Source organism: Nomia melanderi, chromosome 9, assembly GCF_051020985.1.
Source record: "Nomia melanderi isolate GNS246 chromosome 9, iyNomMela1, whole genome shotgun sequence".
NCBI classification, from domain to species: domain Eukaryota; kingdom Metazoa; phylum Arthropoda; class Insecta; order Hymenoptera; family Halictidae; genus Nomia; species Nomia melanderi.
Window position 1 is genome coordinate 2,072,257 of NC_135007.1, and position 23,397 is coordinate 2,095,653.

Here is a 23,397-nt window from a genome sequence, read left to right on the forward strand (position 1 = left end):
AAGAATAATAACTAATAGAATCAATGCTGAAGTAACTTAATGTAGTTTGCAAAGTAAAAGAACGTTCAACAAAGTATTAGACATTTTTTAAAGTTAAGGAAACTATATTATAGAAAAGATGGTGGAAAATTGATTCAATGAATATTTATTCGTAATAACAAACGAAAAGAGACACAAAAGATGAGATGGGAGAACAAAATGTTTCAAAACTGTTTATGTTAGCTTAAACAATGCAGAATGTTACTGGTATGGATATTTGATGTATACCTTACTGTTCATAATTTAATAATTATACTTTAATCATTGAATCAGTTTTGTTACTTACTGTGTATAGAATTCAATGAAGTAATAGCAAGTTTTTCGCGATTATCTCGTAAACTATAAGGTCGCAAAACATCTGTTACAGGAAAAAGTTGTTTAAAGTGTGCATTTCTACATTTGTAAATTTCTGCAATTATTTTCTACAAATTTCGTATTACAATTTAATAGGTAATAGAACAGAATCTTCCGAATTTTCCTGAACATATCACTTAAAAATTACGCTTAACTAATTTCTCAATTAATACACTATTGTGATAAAATTTTTTATTCAAAATGGTCGCAAATTACGAGTAAAAGACTTACGGCTGTTTGTTAATCGTTCTGAACAGCTATTATAATAAACACACGTAAAAATCATAGAATAACTAATAAAAGTTTTACGCAATCGTTTAATAATTTACACGCCTCATCTGTGAGGCCTTCTCGTACTTTTCTTTCTTTTCTTCTTGTAACATTTGTAACACCCTGTTGGTGGTGGTTCTTCTGGTTCTGCGGGTGCAACGAGCATGGTGTTCTGTGTACCCGTGTTAATTAATTCGTAGGATGGCGCTCTCTTCCTCTTTGCTCGAGGTTTTCTCATATAATAACTTCTGGATACGTCCGCTGCGTCGTCCGTATCAATTGCTATTAATTTCCTAAACAACGAATACACTTGATACTTGTAGCAATATTTCAAGTATATCGTTTTAAAAAGAAAATATAGCGAACATAGATAATTGCGACGCTCAAAGTGACCGGAAGGTTACAATTATGAAGAGGTATAAATCAAATCCATCCCAAGAAACGAAAATTTCAGCATGGCGGACGTAGAAAAGGACAAGGCGAATAAAAGGAAAAGAAAGACCACTAGTCGAAGCGTTCAGAAATATTAAAGGCTCACGATGAGTTTCAGACCTTTAACTCAAAAATCAAACACTTTTCTTTCGATTTTTTATGAATGAAACTTTCATCATGTTTGTTATGTTTTTCTGATTAAAATGACACCAAACACGATAGAGTTACATACGATCGTAATTGTTTGCATAATAAGCGACTGATGTTTCGGATATAGAAAAGGACTGCGAATAGAGAAGAAAGGAACGTTGAAATCGTCGAGTACGACAAAGGTCGGATAATGTTGTACCATTCATTCCTGATCGGTTATCGAGCGCTCTGAGTGTTAACTGTGGAAAATCTGTTTGTAAAATCTTTCACTATGTGCGCAATAAAATCAAATAATAAAGCATATAGTTGTCAAATACAGAGCGAATGAATTTATAATATATTATAACGAAAAAATATGGCGAAACGAAGAAGAATTAAACGTTTATCTGATAAAATAATTTTCGTTGAAAAAGTTAGTACCACTTTGCGTTTTAAGATGACGTTATACTCGTCGAACGCAGTTAACTGATTAAAAGGAAACTGGTAGGGATATAGTGGGAATGACGATGTTGCAATTATCCAATGTCCGCTATATAACATTTTATTAACACATTACCTACTAGCAGTTACTTCACATTACGTACCGCAATTGTTTCTAAGAAAATTTCTGGTCCCGGGTGAAATTAAAAGTAACCAAATATATTTAAAACTCTTTTTAGCTTCAGAAACCTAAATAAAACAACTTTTTTGTTTTGCGTAAGTCTAATCAATTGCATAAATATGTGCTCACGGTACGTAATATGTTAAGCAACTTTATAAATAATAAGGATGTACGCGTATTTACTCGAATATATTGGGTATTCGAGACTTCAACTCGAATTGGTACAGTCAAGTGGTATTTAGAAGTTACTGGCTCAGATCACTAGATGAGTTTTTCCGATATATTCGAAATTCTACTTGTACATAGATTTATATTAAATAAAAACTTTATCGTACAATGTGATTTACATTGTCTTAATAATTTCCATATGACAATATACTTGAGTAAAATGATATTGAAAAATATTTATTAATTAAAGAAGATGAATTTCAACTTCTTGTTTTAATGTCATTTTCATTTGAACTTTTTATTTTTGAAAAAATCTTGTGTATTCGAACGTCTCGGGTACTCGGCTTGAGTTTGCTCAATTTTTAGTCATCAATGTTCCTTATGTAACAGTTACCATATAAAAAGATCATGATTATTTGCAGATTACTTAGTAACCAAGATAAGAACTTTTATATTGATTTAACTAATCTAATTTTTAACCAATTTTTTATTGTGATTAACACTAACCGAACCGCGAACCAGTCAAATGATCGATTTTAAAATTTAACTCAAAATTCTGGGTTTTCTTTCATTCATTTAACTTTATATCAATTCCTATGTTGTTCGATTAATCAGTTCTCAATTTTTATCTTTCCTTTTGTTTTTGTTTCCATTAAGAAAAATGTATCATTTAGCTTGTTTACCCTTCTTTTGTAACCAGTTACATAGCTCATTATGATAGGAATAAATATATACAAAGTGTTATACTCATGTCTAACCCAGTACTCTGTTTGGTCAATATTTTTCTAGTACGGTGAATATAATTACATACATCAAATATTTGGAAATGTTATTTACCCTTTCTTCTTTTTTTTTCTTCGGAATATTTTACTGCATAAATTCGCAAGCCTGTTTCTTACAAATAAAGTGCAACAACAAGTTAGAAGTATCGTAGATGCTATTACGATTCCTGCGGTCCGTAGAGATACATTGAAGGTTGCTCGTCCTATGGCTTATCGGAACAATTTTAACGGTGAAGTGAACAATTAAACAAAATTATAGGATTAGTAAGATTGTTTATTACCACTAATTTTACTTGTTGTTTGATTTAAATTCTGACTGTCCGATTTAGTATTTGTTGCATTGGATGTATTGGTTGGCGCTGCAATTGCTGCGGCTCCTTCGTCATCTCTGGAAAGAAGAATTTTAATATACTTATCTTAATTTTAAGATACTGAAAACCTTTTTTATTGGAAATAATTAACAGAGTATTATAGAATACATGAAGAATATGATCATGAACATTTTGAACTACTTCAACGTCTGTCCATATAATATCATAAATCTGTTTTATAATTAATGAGAGGAGATACAGGAAAAATAAAACAAAAGTGTAATTAAAATAAAATATTTTGGTATAAAGGAAATAATAGTATAAAAAAGAAATAAATATTATGAAACCAAGTTTCCTGCTATTTGTACTAATATACAGGGAGTTTAAAATAATGGACATTTATACGATAAAAATAAGTAGGAGCACGGCTTAATTAATAATGATGTATAGATAACTTTAACTCTTTTACAGTTATCGTGAGGTATCAGTTATAAGAGGTGTACGAGAACTCGAAAATATTGGGATCGAGTCGGGTATTTTTTTCAAGTTCGGCTCGGGTTTCCGAAATTTCTAAAATTATAAGGTATAAAATATACAGTAAACATAATAAGCAAATAAAATTTGGTTATATTTCATTATATTTATTACTTTTCTTTACTCAGACCTACAAATAATCTTATTTTTACTTATATCTGATTCTTTCGGAAACCTGACCCTATCTGACTCGACCCGATCACCCAAGTCCTAATATTTTCAGGTTTTCGCAATTTTCTAGCGTCAGTTAATCATATTGGGTTTAATAAAAGAATAAACATATCTCGTAGAATTATGTTTGAAAATACATACAAATGCAAATACAATAACCTTATCTACCGACAATTATTGAGGTTTCTTGAGGATTAACATATTCATGACCGGAAAATTGTTCGCTTTTCAAATATTCATTGCCGGTGAAACTGAAGAAAACCGTAAGCTAATTGCCTACATTTCTAGCGTTGAAATGAAGAACTTTTCGTTAAAGAAGTCGCGAATGGAAAGGAGCAGAAGCATAAAATATTTTGAAAAGTTAATATATTTAAAAAGATGTGAATTTACGTCAGCGGCCGCAAATGTGTTAAACCTCAATGTCTAAGGATAAAGGTTTGAATTAGCAAATCACATTGAGTAACATGTAATTATTATTTGAGAACTATTGGTCAAAGAAAATGATTAACCCGTTCTTCACACTAAAGCTACCGAGCAATACAATTGACTTTTTGAAATTCCTCTATATAAACTCCAAGAATGTATCTATTGAGATATTAATTGATTTACAATTCAGTTTGCATATTGCTAAATCAAATCCTTTAATATTTTCTCAAAGAAATGTTTATCAGCTCTTTAATAATTGCAGAAACAAGAAACCAGGAATATGCCATTTTGACCCGTCTGATAGGTTTAGTGTTAATATAAAATCACAAGTTTTTGAAAAGTCTATTAATAGCTGTCCAGTAGATAACGTGTTAAGGAACTCTTACTCTGAATCTTCAGCTAATTGAACTTCGCGAATCACTTTTGGCGTCTTCGAAGGTTTCATATTATGTTCGGTGTGACATGCAACTAAGTCTTCCCTTCCAATTCGTTCAAGAAGGTCGTTTACAATTGGACACGTATTCTTTGTAACTGTTCTTAATTGGCAAATCCATTTCACGAGTCTTCGGAAGCAGCTTTGCTCTTCGGCTAGTTTCTGTATTTCTTCGTCTGATAGTGATGCTAAGAAACCATATTATAAATTAATAAACATTAATATAACATGAAAATAGCTATGACTTATTGTCAGAAACAAAGACAAATATAGTATTGGAGTAATTTTTATGCTGAATCCATCACTGACTTTATACTAATATATTATGATAAATTACAGATATGTTTACTTACACTGAGAATCTAAAGAGACAAGTTTCACACACTCCTCTGGTTTTAAATTTGATGCTAATAGTTGGAGTTCGGGTACATCGATTTCGGTAATAATCTTTGCGAATTAGATAAAATATATAACAACCCTCAAAGAAAATTGAAACAGCGTTTGCAAATATTTATGTTATTTTTTCACTTAAATTTCTCTTTTCTTAACAGGAAGATAGTATAAAAATTAAATTTTAAAGCGAATGTACCTGCAAAATGGATGTAGCTAAATAGAGTAGAAGTAAGAAGAGGGCATATTTGAAAATATTTCCCAAGTACATTGAGGGTTTTAAAAATTCCACATTTCTTTTACATTTTTCAAAGATTCTTTGTAGTAATCACATCTTCGTGGCGGGGACAATAAGAAAAATAATCATTCGCATCTGTAGTAGAAAAAAGTTACTTAGTAAATCCTTTGCTACACACATAATTGGTTATAAAAGGGTTTACAGAGAGATGAAGCTGAAGAATACAAAAGAAAAGTCTATTTAATGGCATAATATACGTACTTGGTACAAACAAATGTTAAAATAAGTACAAGGATCTTATTTTACTGCACCAATAATATTTAAATAACCTCATTGACGAAAATGATTACCCTAAAGAATTCATTCCAGAAAATAATGATCTCACTTCACAGCCAACTACTCTACATATTATTTACGGACTTCATTCTCGCGTTTACGTGAATGTATCCTCAGATGCTAAATGATTTATTGTACATTCTAATCGATAAAGTGATTTATAAATTGTGAAATTTATATATTTTACAGATATGTCACTTAAGTGCAATACTGTTTTCATTATTTATTTTATTATTTATTTGATACACTCAGTAGATGAAATTAAATTTTGACTGAATTCTGATGCTGAAATAGGTTTGCTCCTATATTTACAAATTTACACACGTACACTGACAATAAAAAATTTGGGACCAATTGCATGTTTGATGACAAATATTTGAAATTATTTACATATATAAAGTATATATAGTAACTAGGACAGGTTATAATTCTGTTCCTATTGAAGTTAAAAAAAAATCATAAACTCTGTACTATTTCACAGGTACTATCATACTACAATCACAGTTTTTTCATAAATGCATCGATGCAGTTGCAAAGTGTAATTGCAAATTTCTTTTTCAAGAAAACCTGGGTTTTTTTACATAATTTGTTTTTTGCGTCATTTTACGTAAAAAAGGTTTAAGATACTATTATTGAAAATTTAATATATTTGACCACCGACCGTATGTTTAACACGTTGATTGCCACGAAAAACCTCAGTGTTTCATACGTCACTTATTCTTTCGTAGGAAAGTTAAACAGGAAACATTACTAAGTTTTTAAATTAATATTCTTACATTACACTATGGCATAGTTATTTACATTATTGAACATTTTTGTTCGACATTAGTTGTCTTACAAATTATAATTGTTTTCGATTAATTTGGAAGCTCCTGTAATAGACAACCATCGTGGCAGTCAACGTTAAACATGAAAGTTTTTCATTAGAAATATTCAACAATTTCTGATGAGATATAGACGAAGTTTTTCGAAACTAATGTAACGATAATTGACACATGAATTGACGAATAAAACTATTTCATTTCAATGTTTCACACAGTGGATACAAAGTTTAATATTTAATATATTTAATATTTTATATATTTCATGGAAAACTAATGTTAAATAACTAATATTAAATATTAAATTTTATAGTTTTGCAGTATCTAATCAAGTGGTAACAGAAGTCACCTCTCGAGTGCAAAGGGTTAACCGCCGTAGTAGTCCCAAACTTTTGACCAGCAATGTACATCTATATCCGTTTAGTGATTAGACTGCTACACGATAATCAATTTAATCGAAGCGACTGTCAGTTGTAGAAGTTTTCGATGTATGTATATTTTTATTAATAGAAAAATGTAACTCGTTTAGCAATTTCTAATGAACTTTAAACATGATCGTCTCAAAATGATATTTGTACATACGCTTTATATTTTGATCGTCGTTCTTACGAGAAACAAGGTGAGCTTTACTAACTTTGAAAGTTATTTTCGATTTTCGATTATATTTTGAAAGGTTATGTCACATTTACTAATGTTATAACATCAGTATATTAATTCGATGTCTTGATTAGTAAGTATTTAAGAAGTTTTGGTAAATATTCAATTTAGGGGAAGCAACTCCGATGATGTTGGGCTGGAAATATGATGTCAGGTGCATGATTTTAAATAACTTTCCCTTATACGTGTTACTGTCCCTTGGCTTTAGCTTTCCAGATATTCGCTAAATATCTTTATTATCATTATAAAAATATATGCTATTTCGCTGTTAGCAGAATAAATGTTATTGGAATCAGTTATCCTCTACACCAATGTTAGTTACGGTCATTGTTCTAAATGCCTAGCACATTAAATTTTTTGACGATCATGATTGATTCAAAAATTATGAAACGTTAAAATTTCGTATCACGATCAAATTTTTCAGCTACACCTTCATTTATGGGTGTTCGTTTAGTTAATAAAGATCGGAATAAATAGGACCTACTTTTTTATATTTCAAGGTATAAGGTAATCTTCAATGTTTTTAATGAAGTGCCATTTTTTTCTAATTTATACAAACACTGCAGCCAAAATGAATGCAAATATAAAATATTGTAAACATAAAAAATTGTTGTCACTACTGCATTAATCACTGTAAACAGTACAATTTTGTGCTTTACCATCTTTTTTCTTATACATGCCATTTTCAAATAAAACGGTGCTCTAAAATAGTTCCAACACCCTGTATATGTATTCATTTTCACTATTTTTTTATTCATTATTCTATAGAAACATGAGTATTATGCAATCGTAATATTTGTAGATAAAATTGCTTAATTTTGCTATAACCAGATTAATGTTACGGAATTGCACATTTCAAGAGAATGATATTCAAATAATTAAAATACCGTTGTACTATTTAATTGAATTTTTGAATGTATTAAATACTATAAAAATATCTTTTTTTTTAAGGAAAAATGTCACGCTCAGTATGTTATTGGTCTCAAGAATATCGAGCCTGTACATTTGTCTCGCCCCTTAAATCCTCCAGAACATCTTCGATTAATAAAAGGTGTATGCGAATTAAGTCAGGGGAAAGTGGAACGTGAAAAACAAATACATGAAGTACTAAATGAAAATTTGGATAACCTATCAACTTCAACGAAAGCATGTTTTATGGATCTTATACAACGGTCAAATGATTACCCAAGTAAAATAGTTAAATCAAAATATTTCAGAATCGTTAATTAATCAGTATAAAATAGAATTTTGTGTATATTTAGCCCCTAGAGGGTTATTCTCATTTTGACCTTCGAAAGAATAGTTTTTTTTCTTTCCATTTTTTAAAGTGTTTATTTTCTAAAATGCCTATGCCAAAGAATACGTTAAAATTCTTAAACATAATGCAGTTACAGATATTTGAAGAGAACAGTTGCGGCATTATTATGTCATTGCTTAAGAATGCCCCTTTAATAGAAAAATGTACCTTATTCAGCAATTTCTAATGAACTTTACACATGATCGTTTCAGAATGCTATTTGTACATATGCTTTATATTTTGATCGTTGTTATTACAAAAAACAACTGAGCTTTAACAACTTCGAAAGTTATTTTCGACTTTCGATTGTATTTTGAAAGATTATGTCACATTTCGTATTGTTATAACATCGATATATTAATTTGTTTCTGTATGATCTTGGAATTGAAAATTAACTGTGAATATGCGATATATAGTTTCCCAATTTCTAAGACAATTTGCCCTCTACGCAAACGTCACAAAAATTTCAAACATGTTTTTCTCGAAACCCTGTTTTTTGACATGGTTTGTATAATATCTCAAGATGTAATTGTTTAATTCATTTTTATAATTCAAGTTTTGATTTTTTTACCAAAATCTTCAAGAAACTTTTAAACTGCTACAAGAAGAAAACAATCGTCCCCCTTTTCTTTGTGTCAATTCACTACATCGGGAGGAATCATAACAACCATCATGACGTGATATTTTAAAGTGACATTCTTTAATAACGCGTAAGTTCTGCAATTTTGTCTAAGAAGAAATGTATAATGTAGCTCAAATGATTGTAAATATAGGCGTGAAAAATCAATAAAAACTAGCGTCTAGATTTAACAAAAAAATTCTCAAGGCAAGACTTAAAACTGTGGATAAAAATGAGAATACTCCCTTAAGAATTTAACAAAGACGTGTTGTTCAACAACAAATTTTCATTTTAACAGAAACGAAAGAATCTGGAAGACGTTCAACAATGGAAATTGCACGAAAATTGTTAAAATATCCTAAATTCGCAAAGTACGTGAAAGAAAATCGCAGATCGATTAACTTACTCGATTCGGGAAATTACGCTTTAGCCGATACATTAGAATTTCCAGAACGCAAGATGTTGCGAAGACATACATCCAAAAATAATAAACATTTGCCCATTAAAGGAAAAAAGAAGAAAAAGAAGAAAAGAACTAATCAAGATCATTCTGGGCACTCTATGCCACGACACAAAAGAATCCATGGCGCAATTGATACATCATCAGTACAGGCTACTGTGTAAGAATTTTATATTTTATTAGTCAGGGCATTCAATCATAAGTATTTAAATTCTCTAGGTAGATATGTACGCATAAATTTAAGTAGATGAAATTATGGTATCAGTTTTGATCTCAAATTAAGACATTATTAAAGTTACATATACATATGTGAAATGTATCATTGATACAATCTGAAATCATCCAAGTTGAGTTGGCAAAATAACATAGTTGCGTGACTGATAAACTTCTCTCGCAAATATTGGCTTTCATTTGGTCTGATAGTGGTTTTTCTGGAAAAGAATGACTTAACACAGATGAAAATACCACGACGGAAGAAATAGTCAGCTATAATATAGTAATAATAATAAAAATACCAGCAGTAATAATTAAAATAAATATTGTTGTAAAGATATTAAATGAGAAATAAAGGGAGAAGGTATTAATGTAATTAGTATAAATAAAAATTCATATTGATGTATTTATGTACAGATTATTTAAATTATCAAATTATGTAACTAGTCATTTTGCTATAATATTTTAAGATTTTACCATAATAACTATTTCATATCTAAAAACTTGTATATTTAAATAATGTTATATAATATTGTCGGATATCTAAAGTTCATAAGGGTGTTTGTCGAAATTGAAAAAGGACTTTCTGTACAAATCAATGAGCGAGTGAATTAAAGTCTGCGAGCCTTGTTATATTATTTACTTTTTTTGTTAATAAACTCTATTGTTGGTAAACCTGCGTGTCTTGTAAGCCTTTATCTCTATATTACGACACTACGTAGGATTTCCTTTAAAATAATTCCTACAATATAATTAACATTATTAAAGCAACAACATAACACGTGAATAAAAAGAACTTAATGACTCTAATTATAGTCCCAAATTGGTTTCACTTTGATTCAGGCGTGTAAAATAAACTTGACCATATCCAGACCTATCCGCCTGTTGCAGATGTCTACTTGGACTTCCGCTTTACCAGCCATGCAACTATATCACTTTGCCAACACAACGCCAAAAACTTTGGGTTTTATTCGCGATAAATCTCAAAAGTAAGTAATTTGAATTGTTCATTTTTTTAAAACTATCGAGCAATTATATTTACTATTTTCCGAACACTCTTAAAAACTTGTGTACTATCATCTCATAAAAATCCGATAAAGTTAAAGTTGGAAAATTTATGATACACCACTCTTCACTATTCTTCCCTCATACTTTACTTTCTTCCTCTTCTTTCCTCTCTTCTTCTATTTTTTCCTCTTTCTATTTCCATACTTTCTTTTCTTTCCTCTTCTCTCCCCTATTAAACACTAACATTTTTTATTTAATGTTAAAATTAAATTTCAACTCAATTGGTCCAATAGCTTTTGAGTTATCTTTACCACGAACTCTAAAAATGTAGTTTCGAAAAAAACGCATTAAACACATTAACGATCAGCACTGTTTCAATAGCAATTTTCATGGTTACAATATTCCATTAAACGCGAGAGGTAGTCTTTATAAAATGCAAATAAAATTCAAAAACAAATATCGCGTCACTTTCAAAGGAAGGAACCTTACACCACGAGTTACGATTTTGAATACAAACACACGTGAGAATAATCTAATTTTCTCTATGGAAAATACAAAATATTTAGCATTACAACTTTGTAATGTTGACCGCGAACGTGTTAAGTCTCTGGATTGAAAAAACGAAGAGGAAAAAGTAATTTTTGGGTATTTACTGCTATTTCTGTTAATCTGCTATACTAAGTCCGTATAATGAAACTTCTGCTTCTTTAAATAATTAATTTCATATTTGTACATAAAATATTATTTGGAATAAGATATGCTTTGATTATAAAATTATATAAATGTCTTAACTCATGCTATTTTTTTCAGTCACAAGAATCGTAAATTGAAAAAGAAAGAGAATAAATTACACAACAAGAAGAATTACTTAAAACAACATAAATCTTTCTGTATCTCGATCACGTTTATTTTACTGTTTATTACTTTATGTTTGATCGCAGCTTATTATCTTTATATACGAAGCCGTGTAAAGGCACGTGGTACGCGATTCAAGTAATTATCATATATAAATTAAGCTTCATATAATAATATATCAATTTTCAACTTAATGTATATTTTCCTTGAAATATTTTTTATTCAAATCTTTATATCCTTTATATATAAGACATCCTTTTAACTACATATTTGGTAAATGTCAATTTTAAGGGACATCGCGAAAATAACTTTGACCTTCACATTCGTTATTAACCAGTTAACCATGGAATTTAGTTTCAAAAATCTCTCATTGTGCGCAATAAATTCAAGCAATGAATTACATACTCGTCAAATACAGTGCAGATGTATCTATAATATATTCTAATAAAAAACTGAAGTAATCTGTAAAAATAACTAATTCATCGCTGAAAAGATTAGTATCATTTCGAGTTTTAAGATGACGTGTATACTCGACAAATCCAATTAATTGGTTAACACCTTCAGACCTGACGCACATTATAATGTACATTGTTTCACTACTTTTAACACTTTGACTACCAAGTAAACACTCGTCAAAACTTCCATGTATTCGAAACAGTTTTCTTCCTTAAGTAGAAACTAAAAGGTCAAGATTCTTCGTAATAATTGTTCAACTATTTTTCTTATATCTCATACATCCAACAAAATTCGGTTCGTTCGATATGTTACCAAGAAAATTCATATTATAGTTTACATGAAAAATAGTGTCACCCAAATTTGAGTCAGTGTTAATACTGATGAAATATTAAAGCTATGACAGAGTGGTCTGTTGTATATATACTCTATATTTGAACCTATTTCTATCAGAGAAGTAGTATACTACTATTTTTTATTCACAATATATATCATTATTGGTGGTATATTGAATAACAGTCTTTTATTGTTAGGTACGTGCACATAATATTTACGAATATCAAGTCTGAAAGGGTTAAGTACATGATTTTGAGGAACATTTCTTAACTTTTCTTGGCAAACATTTCTTAATTTATCTGGCAGTCTTGCATAGTTTTTAAGATATTCATTAAAAAGGTTTCAATGTTTTGCTAATTTCACTGGTCTATAAAAGTTAACTTTATGAAGGTTAAGGTAATTAACGCGGCAACCGTTAAAGTAGATAATTCCACCTCTTTTTACTATTACTGTCACTGCAACCGCCAGAAATAATGCAAACTTTTTTCTATTTCCAATTGCTGTCGAAGGGAAATATGGAATGATTTAACAGACTTGTTATTCGTACTAGTACCTGAACACCTTCGTTACTTCTAATAATCAGATAATATTTCATGTAAAGAAAGTAATAAGAAAACTTTTAAATTTAAGAATGAAAATTAAACAATAATAAATTCTTGATGTCAGGTATACGTAAATTACGAATAAAATATTACTGATTTCATGTAAATATCCCATAGGAGTATCAACGAAAATGTACTTTATATCATTAAAAATAATAAGTACATTTTCGTCGAACAATATTGGTACAAAACATGTGTAACAAGCAACTAATATTTAACCCACAAATAATGTAACTTCTTATATTCGTAAAAAATTAAGACTTAGATTTCTTTATAAGTTTGAAGAATACTACTGTACAAAACAATTAAAATATTTTTTGCTCAGATATAATTGGAATGGAAATAAAGAAGATAAGGATACTTTAACCGATAATGTGGAATGGAACGATGAAGTTGAATGTTCCTGTTCGGATGTGAACGTTACGTGCACAGGAAAATGTCCATTTTGTAATCAAATTTATGATGTTTTTGATACTTCTAATAAATACATGAATTCCATCGGCGTACAAAAGGGAAAGGATAAACCGAAGAAAAAACGATTCAGTTTTCTGCAGAAAAGTTTTCAAGACAAAAAGAAACGAAAGGATTTGGAAAATCGGGATAGGAAGTGCGTATATCAGAAAATTATTGGTATGACAGAATTGAAAAATGAAAAAAAGAGCAAATATTTTGTTTTAACTGTCTCCCAACTATTCCAATGCCACAGAAAACTCATATCTATCTATAAAACAATATCGTATTTATTTATAATATTTTTATGAAGCGAATTGATAATATTGTAATTCAACCAGTGATAGAACTATATATAATTATAATATAACATAAGCAATAATCTGATTGCATTTTTAGTAAAAATATACGAAGACCGAAATATTTTATACAATTAGATTACTTAAGTTAACTTCTCTTAAGTATACCGCTTATAAGAACAAAATTTCATTTGTTTTTTCTAAAGAACTAATTGAAAATACAAATTATTATTTCCTATGATTTGTTTTAATGTTGTGACCTTATGGATTTAAAGGACTGATATCAGTAAATTTCAAGTTAAAATGAATTATAATTATGGGTATGAGTGTGAGCATAGGTGTGTTGATGCGCGAACGCGTGTGAGTGTGTGTGATTTTGTTGAGTGAACATGCGTGCACAATTTTTTTTTTAACTTATTGCTTTACAGAACAACCACATCTCTAATTATTAGAATTATTGATTAAATATTAATGAAATGAAAGAAAATCAAATCGAATATGTTTACACACACTGGTGTATTAACACACCTATGTTGTCATTCATACCCACATAATTAATATTTTAAGCTAAAATATAATGCAACTAGTACATTTATTTAGTTAAATTTTATTGTACATATTACAAGTTACAGTGTACATTTAATTTCGATTATGTTTTTTGACATATTATGTAACACTGAATACAGGAAAATTGTGGAGAAAGCTGTTTCTAAGAAACGACAAAAATATCCAACTGCTTTCATAGGAGATCAACAGTGCGAATGTTGTAAATGCAGTACAGATACTAAAAGTGCAGGTAACATAATTATAATGTAATTTTCAATACCGTCAGTAATCTATTCATTTAGTATTAAAGATATTTTCAACTTACATAGACAAAATGATTCGTGAGAGAAAAGAGAACGAGAAGAAAATACTGTATAAACTGAAAGCGAAAAAACGTAAAGAGAAGAAAAGAAGGAAAGACGAAATACGTAAAGCAGAGAAATATGCGAATATATGTTTTAGAGATACTTGTAAATAAATAATTATTTGGATTGTGCGTTGCAATTTAACATTAATTGAATAAATAGCTAAGAATATTCTTAGTGCAAGCGAATAATAATTTTCTGCTCTTTTTCCGTTCTTTTCGACCTTTAAGACCTATGTTAAGAAAATGTTATAATTTCTGTTTGATTCTACAAACACTCTGTGGAAACTGACAAGCTTTTTTGGTAATTGGTATATTCGAAAGGACATGTTGTGTTTAGATCTCAATTATAAGAAACAAGAGATGTTCAACAAATACTTTCTACGCGTCTATTTCTGCGCACTTGACTGTTTTTGTTGATATTTTTGTAAATGTTAAGGGGAATAAAACTTTGTCCAGACGAAATCTATTATATCAACATCTAAGAATATTTATTAAACATTTTTCTCGTTAAAATTGGTTATTGACATGGATATAGAGTTATATTTTAAAGTAGTCACTGTACGAATACTTTCTCTCGAAGTAAATTTTTAAATTTATTTAAAAAGGACTCCCATTGTCGACTGCATTTATGATGGCGATCTCTTGCTCGGCTTACTATTTCAGAAATATTACCGCCGCGAGCGAGATTAGTTTAACCTACTGATAATCAGTCGTTACGATAGTAATTCAACTCAATATTCAGCGTTATTCAGGAAAAGAGTCAATTTCTTTAACTTATATTTAACGTCTTTGAAGTTTCTGTAGAAATATTTACATTTCCAGACATTTTTTCATATAGAGTTTGAAGATTAGCTATGTCTTCAAATGAACATTTTTATGTAAAGAATAAGTCTCCTTTTATTCGAAACACCTCCATTGTTAAATGTAAAAAAAAACACTGAATTGTGTAAGTAAATACAAGACGTTAAAAGCTATATTTAAAAGCATCTACGACTATGTAATCATATGTTTGATCATTAGAATAAAGTGAAATAATTTTCATATTAGTTACTAAATTATATCATAGTATTATTCCTGTCCAATAACACAGAAACCTAAAAACCCAATAATTTCAAACATTAAAATAAAAATACGACACGTAGAAAAGTGTAAGTTTTATTCTATTAAGTCAGAAAAAATGAATACATTAACTTCATAAAGCTTAGATTTGAAATTCATCACATTTCTAGATATCAGTTCACCAGCAACTCATGAAAGAACGAAGGGTAAATACTTGGAATTATAAAATACTTAATACATATAACTATAAGTGAATTAATAAAATATTTACTTGAAAATAAAAGCCCCTATAAACGATGAGACTCGCCCGGAATATGTTTCGGGATAAGCGATGGGTTTGTGCCCTTTTTATTAGTCATACGATATGTTGATATGTTCATATCATACAAAAAGTAAAAGGTTCATACCCATCGCTTCTCCTGGTATATGTCCGCGAATAAGTTTCATGTGTGGGAGCCTGTAATTACAAATTAAATATAATTATTTGCTCACTTTACAAAAAAAAAGAATGTTTTACATAGTAGTTCTAATATTATATACTCTAGAATCAAGTATGTATACATAACATCACAGATTCATGAATAATACTTATGTATCTATGTAAATAATGTGTCCCTATTTAGACGACTATACTAATGACTATACGGCTTAATTTAGACACAAAAAGAAGGAACAAATGTTTTATAAGGTTTGTTAAGCTCTGTTATATAGTTATAAATAAATATTTTTAGTGTGCTTTTCTAACCGAAACTCAAAATTTATTTTCTAAATGCTGATTATAGAATGACCATGAATTTTTCAGATATAATTTATGTCGAGTTGCCGTATAAGTTAGTGTTGCAAAATTATGATTCTCGTAGTACAATTAAAAATATTCAACTTTATTGCACATTGTTGTGAGAGCCATTAGGATATTCGAACTACTTACATAAACTAAAAGTATTAATGACAACGATTATTAGTATGTATACCAAACATTGTTGAGATTGGTAGTATTTGTACTTTCAGTGATAGATTTAAAGTATTTACATAGCTCCCACAATTTCGTTTTTTAGCTTCCTTTGCACCTTATTTTTATTTCTACCTTCTGGTATCCCAAAGGTAAACCTTCAAAGGAAATACCAATGAATGTTAATTAATAAGAATAAAAATGAAATAACTTTCACGACTTCCAAATGTTTCACTGGACCTCTTTAAATTTACGAATTTGCCGGAGCAATTTTGTTTATACTGTGCTACATACTGAACAATGCTATAAAATAAACACTACTTAATATAATTAAACGATTATCAAGTAAAATATGCTCACAAAAATTGAGTAACTTGAAACTTCACACTTTTTTGTCAAATATACAATATGTTCCTAATAAAGCAATTTATCATTTTTAACTATACTTACTTGCAACTATGAAATTAATTAACTTAGTTACTTTGCATGATGTACATCAATTCGTATAAGAAAAAAAGATCTGTTTGAAATGAAACAAGTTAATACATTACGAATAAGCCCCAATGACCGTTATGGATCATCAAACTGGCCTTCTGCGTAATTCGTCGACCAAACTAGAGTCCCTTCTCGTAACATTTGTATAATCCGGGTTCTGATTCGTGTCGCATGACGATCCGCGGGACAGTAGACACGTTGGAATGGTAGATAAAATGTAAACGGCGGATAACCACGTAACTTTGGTTCTTTACATTCTGGAAACAAGGCACATCAGTACTGTTATCTGTCTTGTTTGTAACTAAACTGCAGACTTTTATGCAATTGCGAATACAACAAACGTCTTAACAAAAATTATTGTAGATTTTTGCTTTATTCTTGGATCCCATAAACTCTTTGGAGAAGACCCACAGTATACTTACCATTCAAATATATAAGCGTAATTAAATTATCATGTAGTTATAATTTGTTGCAATATGATGACTAAAATATTAGATTAGTAACTAAATGTGCCAAATATTTAGATATTTTCTAAATATCTTTTATTTTTTGTAATCTTTTTTTATCTTTACGAGCTATATCTGTGCGTTATTTTTGTTAATTGGTACTAGCTTTTGCATTTTCACGATTACTTTAAGGTAGATATTTAATACTTTTTTCAATAAATTTTTAAGGTAGTATTTAAAAATGGTATTTTGTTTGAAAAGCGCTTGAAAAAAATGAGTTGTGATTGTCTGAACCTGAGCTAGAAATTTCCTGCATCTAAATTCGTTCCTGGGTCAGAAGGGACCCTCTCATTCACATATCATGCTAATCTTAGCACAGGATTTCTAGGTTAAGAAGTTGTGGCTCCTGGCTAGAACTATTATTTTTGGTTAAGAGAGGATTAACTTCAATACAGATAGTCGAGCGCCGCTTGAGTACCATCCATCCTTTGCGCGCAGGCCCATTCTTTTATGGTCTAACCGGACTTTCTTGACACGGGGTCGGTAACGCACGCACCCTGCTCACACCTCACTTCTCAATATCATCAGCCAATCTCATCACCCCACTCACAAGGAAACCTTTTTAAACAGGACACGGCGGTTTTGATGGAACTTATATAGTTCTCTATAGATGTAGCATATAGTTCTCAAGAAAATATTTGATATGCAATATTTCTTATCGGCTAACATTTACTTTGAAAGAGTGAAAACATCCCACAAAGTTGAGGGTTGAAAATATATTTTTTACAATATCTCTGAAACTAGGGGACGTAGAAAATAAATCTAAATTGTTCATTTCGAGGCGAACAATTAAACAAAAATTTCTTTTCTACACCCCCTAATTTCGAAGATATTTTTAAAAATGTATTTTCAACCTTCAACTTTCAGGAACGTTTCCATTCGTTCAAAGTGGATGTTGGCTGATAAGAAAAAATACGTGTCAAATATTTTCTTGAGAAGTATGTCTCACATAAGTTTCATTAAAATCGGAGTGTACTGTGGACACACCGCAGACTCACGTCATTGAATTTTCCATTTACTCAACACACGAACAATGTGCAGGCCTCTTTCCACTCTGACCACTCAGACCCACCTTCCTTTCAGATGCTGTCTTTCACGTAACACGCGATACATACTGTTTTGATGGACCTCACAAAGAATATGATGCTTGAGATACATCTAGTACATACAGAGTATAACAAAATTGTTGCGCACAAACGACAGGGCATGAAGAACTCATTAAACTGAGTAAAAAAAAACCCAGTGACCATGGGTTCGAAACTCAATAGTTTCTGACATAAAAATAGGTTTACTTTCAAAAAAAAAAAAATGTATGGGGACCGAATCAAGAACACTGAATTATCTCGGAAAGTATCAATGATACGAACAAATGTGTCGAACAAAAGTTACAGATGACGGAGGGAGGTATTTGACCTTGGCGTGACCTTGAAACGTCCTGCAAAGTTCACGTCACAATTCTTAATTGTGACTATTTTTGCAGTCTACATTCAGAGGTTTCCAAACCATAGACATGAAATTTTTCGTGTAACCCGTTATCAAGATATCAGCACCCAAAGTTATAATTTTACTTTTCTTCTAGTTTTCAAAATAAAGTACAAAATATACAAAAGAATTTATATATAACGAGTGCTTTGCTTGTTATAAAGGTAAAAGGTTTAAAATTGGTTGAACAATATATTTCTAGAAATATTTAAGTAAAACACCCTACATTTTATATGCATATACAAAATATTATGTTAACTTTCAATAGTCCTTATTAGTCGCGTAATTTTGTAAATGCATAAAATTTGCAGTCTCATTATTTCATATATAGATACAAATACAAAATAAAATTTAGTTTATCTTACCATTGGGGTCAAATTCATCAGCTGAATCTTCTGACGTATCCCAATGTTCAGACGTATAATTATTAATATCCTCCTCAAATCTGAAAGAAAAATAGACAGATTTCAGAAACAATCTTTAGTTTTTTCATATATATAACTTGCAGAGAAAACTGTATAATTCTCAATATAAATCATTCAATTTTTTTTCAACTTTCACAGAAAATGATCATGATGTTTTCATAAAATATTCATTTTACTCTTAACATCATAAAATTAATAGTAAAATTAATAAAGATTTACTATACAACATTTTATAAACTGATTATTTTATTTATAATTAAATGGAAAGCTTGTATATGTTATGGACGAAATGAAAGTACATATGTGATAGTGTAATTATCTTAAGTGTGGAGAAATGTGTTTGAAAGATATTTACTCTAATTCAGATTTATAGCTATAAACTATATTTTACATATATTGTATATACATCATTACAATAAAGAGCTTAATATTTTTGGAAATTCATTTATATTTTCAAAAGTTTTTCTTTGTACTGAATAAATATACCTTACAGCACTTGAAAAATTAATTTATCACAAATGTCTTTTAATATTTTGTATTAAACATTTTGAAAAAATTTAAATTCAATAAAAAAATATACAACTTACGGTGAACCCATAGGTGATGAATTATTTGTTCTTGAATATGAAGATGAGAATGATGAGGTATCAGATAATGACTCTAATAATTCAGGTGATTTTTCTTTGGTCCCAATGAGTCTCTCATTAATTTTGCTCCAGCGATCTCTCAATATAGCTCTCATACTTTCATATTGAGTACTCCTATTGAGCTATTGATTTCACTATTAATACAGTATGTCCATTGCACGCGTCTATACAATTCACTTCCAATTATGAAATTGTGTCTCATTTATGTCCTTACCAATAAATTGTCAGTTGAGAAATAGTTTTGATCGACGTCTAATCCTATCAACCCTGATAGTTTCATTAAAACTTTTGGTACAGCTTCAAATTCATTGTTATAAAGATCAATATATTGCAAATTCTTCAAAGCTTCTAGAGTATCTGGCAAATCGCACAACTTATTATGACATGCTTTTAATTCTTTTAATGATATTAATGTATCTATATTCTCAGGAAGCATGGCTAATTCATTGTTATCTATCATTAAGGCATTCAACTTTGTCAGTGAACAAATTTCTTCTGGTAACCAAGTAATATTATTAGAACTAATATCCAGTATAGATAGATTAACAAATTTATTGATTATTTCAGGAATCAATGGAATCTCTGTTCCACTTACATCAATTTCTTTGAGACTAGATGGCTTTCTCAATGATGTTATTGGCATATACCAGAAGTTGTTTCTTTGATAAGCTCCTGTATTTCCAATTATTAGTCGTTCAAGATTTGTTATTTCAGCAATTATTTTCTCTATAATGGTCTCACTCATTTGGCACTGTTTCATGGATAACACTTTAAGGTTTGATTTCAACTGTGTTTCTAGTAAATTGAATTTTTTAAATGCTGTTCCATTTAAAGATACTGTTTCTAAATTCTTATATTTAGAATTCAGTATCCATTTTGGAAACATTGGACAAGTGGCATTTCTTTCAGCATAAAATGAGATTAATTCAACACTCTTTGGAAAAACGTTTAATTCTGCATGAGAATTCTGTGATAAATTAAACTCTTGCAAAGTGTACATTCCATTTTCGATACAGCTTGGGATTATTTTGAACTGGTTATTTGCAAGTGATAGATTTTTTAACCGATTCATGTTTGAGTATGAACTTGGTAGATCCCGTAATTTATTAGAACTAAGATCTAACTTTTCTAAATTTTTTAAATTTTCTAAATTCTTTGGAGTATCTTGTATACAGTTATTTCGAGCTGTTAAAGTGTGTAGACTAGTTAATTCACAAATAATACTTGGAATACTGAAAAATTTATTACTATCAAGGTTTAAATATATTAACTTTTGTAGTACACTTATAGAGTTTGGTAAAGCATTTAATTGATTATTGGCTAAGTTAAGATAAACTAAATTTGTTAAACATTCCGTAAGTCTGCTGGGTAATTCAGATATGCAATTTCCAAATAGAGACAGTTTCTCTACAACTTGTGCTTGCGATATCTCATAGACTTGTCTGTTAATCTCTGTTGTTAATGCTGTATTTGTCTCATTTTTGAGCATAATATTGCATATAGAGTTGCTTAATGTTATCCATGATGGGTTTTTTATTGAGTTTTCCAAACTATATTCCTGAAACATATCTACCAAAATATATACAATAAATTAGTTTCTAATATATTACTTCTTGAAAATTGTTGATCATTATATTATCTTATATGTTGGAACCTTTTTAATACTATTCAAAATTTATTTAATTATTTCATAACAATTTGGGTTTTACATTAAATATTATTATGTACACACGTCATTTTTCTGATTATGATACAACTTTTTAACAATATTGGAAATAGTTCTTATATAACATTATAATCTTTATCTAAGAAAATTTATTTTAACAAAACGATATATGTACAAATACCAATTAAGCTTTAAGAAAAAGTTTTTATATTTCATATACATATTATAAATGAAAATTTGATACATTTAATTTAAGTAAAAGAAATTTTTTTTAAATGTTTTCAAGATATCTAAAAAGATTCAATATTGCAACATATTTTTAAAAAATTAGTTAATTTTTTTGTAAAAGTTACAATTTGTAATAAATTAACATAGGTATTCCTTAATGATTATTTTTAATATATTAGAAATCGACAAAAATATTCCATCTTATAACTACTATATTATTTATAAATTTCGTTTAGCTTTTATATATAAAAATATATCTTTCAATTGTAAAATTTGAAGTTACATAGCTTAATTCAAACTAAATTCTATTAATTTAAAGAAAACCAATTTTTTTAGAATTAATTTTTATGACAAACAAGTGAACTTATGTTATTATATTATGTAAAGTATATTTTATTAATAGAATTTAAGAAATTATAGAATTAACAAACCTTTATATATTTTATATTTTTTAAATAAATGACCTTTTTAAGTGAAGGTCTTTAACTTATTACTATTTACACTTTAATGCAGTAGATATAAAAAATTACATGTTTAACAACTTCCATATAAAAATGAAAAAATTATCTTCTATCTATGCAATAATTTATCTTGATTATGCACCTGACTTTCCAATGCTTGTAACAGAAACTTCAATATTTAAGTAACTATTGTTAAAACGACTAAGTAATTCATTAATTACAAAACTGTAGAATAATACAAAAGTGATATGAATAAATTTGTTTCTTTTTTCTGTTACTATTTCAATATATTTGGTATACTTCTGTTTTAAATACAAATTTCGATAATGAGACGTAAAGTATATTTTAAATATAATCCCTTTATGAAGGACTATATTTTATTATTATTAAGGATTAATATATTATTATATATTTTCATAAATATACAAACCTCTGTCGTAGTTGCTTTGAAAGAAGATAGTATGTAACGGAACTGATATTGCACACAAATTTTAGGTTAAGGACTCTACAAAGGTAAACAACAAAATACGCGCGATAACTGATTATACTTACTCTTATTTACCTTATACAGCGCTGTGCCAGCTCGAGGGTGCAAAGGGCGCACTACACTCGGGCGGCGAAACACAAATATCTAATATTTATTTTATGTAGCTAATATCTAATTTGAATTATGCAGTTCAGTATAATCATTAATAATGTGGAGAGTAAGACGTCGCTCTGTGACGCACAGTGTAACGAAATCGTCAAATACTAATCATTTAAATAGTACTAACCAATAAATTCCACTTCTATTATTGTTGTAGAACAAATTTTGTAACATGACATCATATTTTGTCTATAATTCAAAAAATTTCATTTGAA

At 29.1% G+C, this 23,397-nt stretch overlaps 2 protein-coding genes across 5 annotated transcripts; one reads left to right on the forward strand and one right to left on the reverse strand.

The window, feature by feature from the left end:
* Positions 1-40: 40 nt before the first annotated feature.
* On the reverse strand, positions 41-23,265 carry LOC116431279 (uncharacterized). 4 transcript variants are annotated; one of them, XM_031986451.2, is made up of 8 exons: positions 20,777-20,896; positions 20,396-20,676; positions 20,122-20,303; positions 19,475-19,554; positions 4,625-4,859; positions 3,078-3,184; positions 2,852-3,005; positions 41-956 (listed from the first exon to the last, which is right to left on the reverse strand). In XM_031986451.2, the coding sequence occupies exons 2-8, from the start codon at positions 20,639-20,641 to the stop codon at positions 728-730; spliced, it is 1,233 nt and encodes a 410-aa protein (XP_031842311.1). In that variant the 5' UTR covers positions 20,642-20,676; positions 20,777-20,896; the 3' UTR covers positions 41-727. The 4 variants fall into 4 exon arrangements, with proteins under 4 accessions (XP_031842311.1, XP_031842310.1, XP_031842309.1 ...); XM_031986450.2 differs by adding an exon at positions 23,089-23,265 and having other exon boundaries at positions 526-956; positions 20,396-21,750; XM_031986449.2 differs by adding an exon at positions 22,967-23,259 and having other exon boundaries at positions 581-956; positions 20,396-21,750.
* LOC116431280 (uncharacterized) lies at positions 10,588-14,729 on the forward strand. Its single transcript, XM_076370537.1, has 4 exons — positions 10,588-10,691; positions 13,282-13,563; positions 14,392-14,501; positions 14,581-14,729. The coding sequence occupies exons 1-4, from the start codon at positions 10,594-10,596 to the stop codon at positions 14,727-14,729; spliced, it is 639 nt and encodes a 212-aa protein (XP_076226652.1). The 5' UTR covers positions 10,588-10,593.
* Positions 23,266-23,397: the final 132 nt, after the last annotated feature.

Coding starts and splice junctions, on each gene's coding strand:
- LOC116431280 (XM_076370537.1), top strand. CDS start 10,594: ATGTCTACTTGGACTTCCGCTTTACCAGCCATGCAACTATATCACTTT. Junction 13,564..14,391: donor TTGGAAAATCGGGATAGGAA/GTGCGTATATCA, acceptor CACTGAATACAG/GAAAATTGTGGAGAAAGCTG. Junction 14,502..14,580: donor TACAGATACTAAAAGTGCAG/GTAACATAATTA, acceptor CAACTTACATAG/ACAAAATGATTCGTGAGAGA.
- LOC116431279 (XM_031986450.2), bottom strand. CDS start 21,748: ATGTTTCAGGAATATAGTTTGGAAAACTCAATAAAAAACCCATCATGG. Junction 4,860..19,474: donor TGATGAATTTGACCCCAATG/GTAAGATAAACT, acceptor ATGGTTTCTTAG/CATCACTATCAGACGAAGAA. Junction 3,185..4,624: donor CAATTAGCTGAAGATTCAGA/GTAAGAGTTCCT, acceptor TCTTCTTTCCAG/AGATGACGAAGGAGCCGCAG.